The 7,715-nt window shown below is 46.7% G+C and overlaps 4 protein-coding genes across 4 annotated transcripts in view; 2 read left to right on the plus strand and 2 right to left on the minus strand.

Moving 5' to 3' along the window:
• Nucleotides 1-3,653: 3,653 nt before the first annotated feature.
• On the minus strand, nt 3,654-6,227 carry SEPMUDRAFT_136784 (uncharacterized protein; the record flags this gene model as incomplete). Its single annotated transcript, XM_016902799.1, has 1 exon — nt 3,654-6,227. The coding sequence occupies one exon, from the start codon at nt 6,225-6,227 to the stop codon at nt 5,184-5,186; it is 1,044 nt and encodes a 347-aa protein (XP_016756051.1). The 3' UTR covers nt 3,654-5,183.
• Nucleotides 3,879-4,757, plus strand: SEPMUDRAFT_54499 (NAD(P)-binding protein; the record flags this gene model as incomplete). The annotated part of the gene is made up of 1 exon (XM_016909302.1): nt 3,879-4,757. The coding sequence occupies one exon, from the start codon at nt 3,879-3,881 to the stop codon at nt 4,755-4,757; it is 879 nt and encodes a 292-aa protein (XP_016756052.1).
• Nucleotides 6,228-6,614: 387 nt separating the features above from the next.
• The window catches only part of SEPMUDRAFT_111988 (MFS general substrate transporter), a gene marked incomplete at both ends in the record, with an annotated part of 2,571 nt that continues 1,470 nt past the window's right edge, over nt 6,615-7,715 (plus strand). Inside the window, 3 exons of the mRNA XM_016900951.1 lie at nt 6,615-7,058; nt 7,167-7,419; nt 7,499-7,647. Coding sequence (XP_016756053.1) covers nt 6,615-7,058; nt 7,167-7,419; nt 7,499-7,647 — 846 coding nt within the window. The remainder of the gene's footprint in view (nt 7,059-7,166; nt 7,420-7,498; nt 7,648-7,715) is intronic.
• The window catches only part of SEPMUDRAFT_128966 (pali-domain-containing protein), a 16,968-nt gene continuing 16,034 nt past the window's right edge, over nt 6,782-7,715 (minus strand). Inside the window, exons 7-9 of the mRNA XM_016902245.1 lie at nt 7,499-7,647; nt 7,167-7,419; nt 6,782-7,058 (exon numbers count right to left, since the gene is read on the minus strand). The gene's annotated coding sequence lies outside the window, so the exon portion shown is untranslated. The remainder of the gene's footprint in view (nt 7,059-7,166; nt 7,420-7,498; nt 7,648-7,715) is intronic.

The following is a 7,715-nucleotide window of genomic DNA, read 5'->3' on the forward strand; positions in this document are numbered from 1 at the left end:
GCAAAGGGTAGAGTACCTTATCGACCTTACGAAACATTGCAGCGGCGACAGCGGTGATTAGAACTACGAAAGGTCCGACGATTTACCTTGTCCTCGTATACTACAACAAGCTTTTCGATATTCTAGAGGAGGCGATAAAGCGACTTAAGAATAAGCGGATACCCTAGAAGAAGGATGTCTTTCAGGCATACGAGGCTGCTTAGGCTAAGCTAGAGAAATATTATCGAGATACCTAGGATCGATTTGGCGATTACTACGGTATTAGCGTCCTCCTTACCCCCTGCCTTAAGCGGAAGTTCTGGGTACGCGATGACTTTAGGGATAAAAGTTACCGTACGTATTACGAGGGTAAGCTAAGGGCAGAGTAGGAGAAGAGCTATCGTTCATTATCGAGTACCTCTACCTAGTAGGGCCGTTTTGGAAGGAGTCGGCATAAAGGCTATATCGACTTTACTCTTAGTAGGAGTATAGAGTCTTCTCAAAGTCAAAGACACAGTACTAACGAGGATGACGAGCTCGCCGACTATTTGGACGCTGATATAGATAAAGGGGATCTATTCGAGGTACTAAAGACGTAGTCTTCAATAGAGTCTAAGTACCCTACTCTCGTATTAATAGCGCGGGATATTCTCTGCATTCCTGCCGCCGGAGTTAGGTATAAGCGCGATTTCAGTATCGCTCGACACTAAAGTCGTTTTAATCGCCAATACACCGCAGCAACATTCTCTAGATTAATAGTATCTCGTTTTCGCTATCGGGACGATAAGTACGATGCTAGAGTTCTTATCGCCTAGGAGGCTATAGAGGTTTCCTAAGCGCTTCTTAGTACTCTAACTTCATAGGAGATCCTTAGTAAAGACCGAGAGCAGACGAAAGATCTTATAGAACGGATCAGTAACTTAGATACGATTAGCGATAACGAGGGTGATATAGTAGAGGAGCTAAGGCGATTAGTACGCCTAAGCTTCAAGCTTGCGCAAGAGTGCCTCCGGGATGCTACGAGACGATTATAGGGAGATTGCTTTAAGCTTGTATAAAGTTTACCTGCCGACTATATTTACCGACTATATTTCTTAAGATTCAAAATATCACAACTTGTAGCATAGCGTATATATAATCCTGAGCTTCTTTATTCAATTTAACTATAATCTTCACTTTCGTATCTATATCGGGTTTATATACAGTTTCTTTTCTTATGCCTAGTCCAAATAAATCGCTTCTTCGCTCTCGTTAGGGCACCCGGTTTCTAGGTTTTTTATTTCTATATACGAAGATTCAATACCCAATAGGTACGCAATACCTACTAGGTATCGCAATACCTACTAGGTTTGTACCCAACCCGATAGGTTGGGTATACCTAGCTAAATACCTATACCTATTAGGTATTGCTAATACCTAACCTACCCTATATACCTACTAGGGTAGGTTGTACCTATAATGAGGCCTATTACTTAAGCAGATTGTTTACTAGTAGTCGCGTATAGCGCGCTTTACTATACGGTTCGTACCGGACTATAGCTTCTAGATAGACGCTACGTTTAGTACTAATCGCGCCGGTCTATTACTCGGGGTATTTATAGGGGTTACTAATACCGGACGGTTATTTCCAATATATTATTTACTAATAAAGTTAGAGAGTAAGGACGATTAGCTGTTTATACTACTTGTCGTATTTAACAACTATCTACGTAACTATCGGCTTAATAAAGTAATTATCTTAGATACTAGAGCCGGCCTTATCGTAGCTATTCCGGAGTTACTATTTTAGCGCTGTATTTAGCAATTCTGTTAATAGTACGCGGCTTAAAACCTTTACAAGCGTATCGATAAGGGTACCGTACGCGTAGTACGTACCGAGGCCGCCGATAGTAAAGTATACTAAGCTACTATTATAGCTACTAACGATAAATCGACCGAACCGACCGTACGTAATACAGCACTAAGACGTATACGAGCCTATAAACTAGGCTATACCGCCGAGCAGAAGACGGAACTAAAAGTACTTATATAGCTATAGTTATAAGCGGATATAGCCGAAGCTGCCGATAAACTCGAGGCGGCTATTATTAACGGATTGACGGTAGAGGATACCGAATATTTCCGTAATACCTATATCGTTATTAAGTAGCGGCTGCTTACGTATTATATTAAGCATTTACCGAATAATAGAGCGCGCTCGTTATAGCGCGTAGAAGGCAGCAATCGCGGCGTAAAGGGGTATCTACTACTATACTTATTACTAGAGCAGTACGTTAAAGGTATTAAATAGTATCTAGATAAGCTGTTTAATAAGTTAGAACGGTTAGAGGAAAATACGTATATTGGTTTACTACTATAGGCCGTAGCGTCTAATAACCTCGGTTACTTCGCGTAACTTAATAGCTAAGTAACGATATAGACAATCGATAGGCTACTAGCTTTATAGTATAACGCTCTCGGTATTAAACGTACAGTAGACAAGGCCAATTATACGCGCTCGGTAGTAACGGCAGAGCCGTATCCGATACGCGATTACTATATAGATTGTAGTAAAGTTGAACAATACGGCCTGCCGTATAATTATATACTACTATCTATAGTAATTGAACGGAAGGCGATTGCCTATAGTATATTATACCCTCGTTACTTTACGAGCAATTATAGCGTTTACGCTAGTAACACTATATAGTAGATACTACAATAGTAGAATCAATACGACGCTACGACGGATAGCCTATAGGAGGTATTACTATAACGCGCAGATAGTTACGATCGTATACAGGCTTCTATACTACGCTAGTTAAGTTGCTTACTATTACTACGAGCCGCGGACTATAACGCCTATATAGACAAGCTCGAAGCGTTCGAAGCCGTCTACTTAACTAGCCTATAGGCTACTTAACGCGACTGTTTACTACTAGAAGCGGTTCTATTTACGGTACCTATAAAGCTAGCTTAGTATCTACTACTGCCGCGGTTGCCGAAACGCGGCAATAAGACAACTAATAGGCTTATAACGAGCGTAGAGGTAGCTAGTAAAGATATAGTACTAGCTAAGAAGGCTACTACTATCGCGTTACGCTCCGAATTCGCGGCTTAGTAGCGTACTATTATAGCCGACGTACTATAAATAGCCGAAAGTAATAAGTTAGTAGCGGTTAATACTACTAAGCTAGTACGTAGCCGTAGACGCGGATGTAGATATAGATATAGACGGCTACGCGGTCGCGGCCGTAGTATTATATATAGTAAATCTAACGACTTAGGGTTAGGTAACGGATCCCGTATAGTCGAGATAGAGAGTAACGGGGCCTATACAGTCGAGACTAAGAGTAATAGGGCTAGAGGTCGTCAAACGCGCTTTGTAGGCCGTAAAGTAGTAGATTATATAGTATTGAATAGTGCTTTATGTAGGTAGTTAATATATATGTATGTAAGTAATATTCAGCAGCCGGAGCTAACGTTAATCCGCGCCAAAGCTTAGTCATCCGGAAGCCTACTGCTTAGTCATTTCCGAATCGTCCTTTCAGATCGTCCTGTCCCTTGACACTTGCGCTTGTCAGCAACGCGGAATCAGACCCACCCAATCAGAGATCTAGACTTCCACTCCGGATACGTGAAGCACCACTGTTCCGACGCTGACACCCCGGTAAATACTCTCGGTTCGACGTGATCGAGAGAGCTCGGCAGTCAACATCGCTCCATCATAGGGCGGAAGACGGAACATTCTGGACTTTTATGATCAATAATCAAGAAAAGATTACACGACAGATCAACTAGCATCCTCAGGATAAATCAACAAGGAGAAGACTGTTCTGCATTAATTGTGACAGAACCAACGACGAAACCTCTCTCTCTCAAGACCTTACCTGAATACCTCTCACTCCCCCTCTCCCCCAATGGCCTACCAAAGAATCGCCATTGCCGGCTCCACAGGCAACCTTGGACCGTCTGTCGTCCAAGAACTCGTCAACGCAGGTTTCACCATCACAGCGCTCTCCCAAAGCGGCAAAACCTCGCACCTACCTTCCTCAGTGCAGACCATCAAAGTCGACTACAGCTCGCAAGATTCTCTCGTACAAGCCCTCAAGGGCCAAGATGCCGTAGTTTCGCTGATACCAAAACACGAGGAGCAACCAGCTCTCATTGACGCTGCCATTGCAGCAGGAGTCAAATTCTTCGTCCCGAGTGAATTCGGCTCGGATATTGCGGGGAGTCCACAAGTTGCTGCGCTTCCTGTGTTTGCTGGCAAGAAGAAGACGCAGGAGTATTTGAAGGCCAAGGAGGATAAGATCAGTTATGCAATCGTGGTGAATGGGCTGTTTCTGGATTGGGGACTGATGGTGGGCTTCTGGGCGAATGTGAAGGGTGGGCCGACGCAGATTTATGATGGAGGAAATGATAAACACAGTTCGACGACGTTGGCGGATGTCGGGAAGACGGTGGCTGCGATTTTGAAGAAGCCAGAAGCGTTCAAGAACCGCGCCGTCTATGTGCAGAGTGCGGCGGTCAGTCAGAATCAGTTGTTGGAGATTGCGTTGAAGAAGAATCCCGAGTTGAAGGTGGAGAGAGTGGAGGTCAGTTCGAAGGAAGTGGAGAAAGATGCGTATGAAAAGCTGGGGAAGGGCGATTTCTCGTCCATGCTGAGCTTCGTGGCTGTCAGTATCTTCAATTCCGAGTATGGGAACAACTGGAGTGATAAGACCGACAACGAATTGTTGGGAATCAAAGAGAAGACACCGGAGGAATTGGAAGCGCTCGTGGCACAATACATGTAGGTGTGTGCGCAGCCTCGTCACCTAGTCTCGAGTAATAGAGATCCTTTCCTTCATCTGCAACCATGGATCGTTTCATCACTGTCGTGCCTCTGCAGCAGGCCTGATCAACTTGATGCGTCAGATCTGATGACCCGGCTCAGCTGCTGCCACTGCAGAGTCCTGAAGATGGCTTCAAAATCGTCCTTCGTTCATCTTTCATGATGATGATTGCTCGTGTGCACCTCTTCTATACATACCGCGGAATTCTGAAGCACCACGACCAGCACCTTCTCCGGCCAAAACTTTTGCCCGAATACCATATTTCGCACAGTCGCCGGGACAGTGCAATGCAATGCGCGGCCAGGCGTGAGATGGACCGGCCGTCGATGATGACTTGTTTGTACGGGGTAAATCTGTGTCCTCCACGACCAGAACGTGTCCATGTCGCTATCGTCCCATCATAGCCAACCTTGCAGGATGTATTGCTCCGTCCTCTACCTTCGCCTTCTCCGGTCTGATATTTTCCTCTTGAACCACAACATCCGCATTCGCACCCGTCTTCTTGATCTTCTTCGCTCCGCCCTCCTTCGCCGCTTTCTTCGCCAACTCCTTCTTCTCCAGCTCCGCCCTCCTCTCCCTCTGCTCATTCAATCGCTCGTTCTTCTCTTTGATCTTCTCCTTACGCTCATCGCTCTTACCACCACCCCCTCCGACCGTCAACTCCACATTGATCTTTCTTGCCGTCTCTTTCTGTCTTCCCCTGATCTGACGTTGTCTCTCGGGGTGGAAACCATTCACGTTATCCCCGTGACTATTCGCTCCCGTCCCCGACGGCATGGCACCAGCATCCGGCCCTCCTTCCACTTTCCCGCTGTCAATTGCCTCGGGGTCGAACATAGTATGATGGTAAATTTTGAGACATGTCTTCATCCGATCATAGTTCTCGAATTCGAGGAATGCGAAGCCTTTAGACTTGTTCGTCTTGGGGTCTGTTCGATGGCGGAGGGTGAAGGGCTGGAGCTTTGCAAAGTGCTTTTGGAGACTGGAGTCTGTGGTTTTGTAGGGCAGATTACCGACGAAGACAATGAAGCGCGACTTCTTCGGTGGACCTGTGGTGGTGTTGCCATCCTCGTCGGTGATTGTGGTGGTGGCGGCTGTCTTTTTGGATTTCCGGCGCTTCTTTTTCGGTTGTGTGTTGTCGTCGTCGTCTTTGTCGGTGGAGGCGGAGGTGGTGACGGCGAGAGTGGGATCTGCGGTGGCATCTTCGAAGGTGTCGCCGGCTTTGCGCTTCTTCGACGCTTTCGTTGCACTCTTCACACCCTCTGCTGCCACTTCTTCCACCCCAACGTCGTCGTCGTCCTGCTTGGGAAGAGCATCGGGTTCTGGGATTTCGCGATGCTTCCGCTTCTTGCCCTTTTGCTGCGCTCTCTCAGCATCACGCTTGGCCTTCTTCTCCTTGCGAGATATGCTGCTGGCCTCCTCTTGCGACATGATTGTTGGTATGTATTGTAAGGCGCGACTTTCTACCTGTCTGGAAAGTCCATACAATTTGGATTTTATTTCTGGATTTCTCGATTATGTAAGATTGAATTTGAGCTCTAGTGCCGGATCTACCCGCGTCGACATCGCGCCGAGGCCAAGGGCAGGTGTGCCTCAATATGCGTCCTTCGCCGGCGCTATACACGGCCACCCGACGGTGCGTACATCTCACCGCAGCTAGACGCCATGTGCAGAAGATTCCCTCTCTTGGCTCCCAACACTGAATCAACATCAACATCACATTACTGCCAATATATCCTTAACTTCTCCAGACCCCCTTTGTGATCGATCTGGAATGACAACAAGAACGTCTCGATAGACAAACCCAAGCAGAGCATGATGGCTCCCTCACCGGACGTCTCCCGATCCGATACAATCGACGCTGCCAGTAGTGAAGCAACTCCTCTCCTCGGGAACCCAGAGTCCAGTCGCCTCTTGACAAACTACGCCGCCACAGCATCAATAACAACCAATGGAGATACATCGACCAATAGCTCCAGCAAGAGTCCTCCCCAACTCCTCAGCAAAAATGCCACGCTCTCCAGCCTTCCCTCCAAACAGAAATCAGACTCAGCCCAGCCTATGCCCTACAAGCAAGTCTTGATCCTCTGCTACGCTTCCCTGGCAGAACCCGTAGCATACTTTGCCATTTTTCCCTTTATCAACGAGATGCTCTCGCGCAATGGCAATCTCCCCGAAGAGGATGTTGGGTTCTGGAGTGGAACGATTGAATCTCTCTTCTCTCTTGTTCAGATGGTTCTGATGATCTTTTATGGGCGAATGGTAAATCAAATCATTTCAATCTCTTTTCTTTTTTTTTCTTTTTCTTTCTTCCGCGAAATGCTTCTTGCTTCTTGACTACTGATGGTTGTGGTTTGTGATTCTCTCTAGGCAGACCGTGTCGGACGAAAACCGATTCTAGTCTTCTCTCTGACCGGCGTCAGTATCGCCACAGCACTTTTCGGATTGAGCAAGACGTTATGGCAGATGATATTCTTCCGATGTCTGGCTGGTGTATTCGCCGGATCGGTAGTGACGGTGAGGACGATGCTTTCGGAAATCACGACCAAGGAAACTCAGGGAAGGGCATTCAGTTGGTACATGTTCACGAGGAATATGGGGATTTTGGTGGGACCTTTAATTGGTATGTGCTGTGTTTCTGACCGGGAAAAAGGAATGAAGACGTAAATGTGCTGACGAGGCATATGATAATACTACTGTAGGCGGCGCTCTTGCCAATCCTGCCACACAGTATCCTGGAGCGTTCGGCAAAGTACAATTCTTGGTCGATTATCCATATGCTCTCGCCACGTTCGTCGCAGGTGTTATTTGCTTGAGCGGGACACTGTGCTCTCTGTTCTTTTTGAAGGAGGTCAGCCTCACCTCTCCCTCTGTCTCTCTCTCTCTCTCTCTCTCTCTCTCTCTCTCTCTCTCTCTCTC

Source organism: Sphaerulina musiva (assembly GCF_000320565.1).
Source record: "Sphaerulina musiva SO2202 unplaced genomic scaffold SEPMUscaffold_13, whole genome shotgun sequence".
Classification (NCBI taxonomy): domain Eukaryota; kingdom Fungi; phylum Ascomycota; class Dothideomycetes; order Mycosphaerellales; family Mycosphaerellaceae; genus Sphaerulina; species Sphaerulina musiva.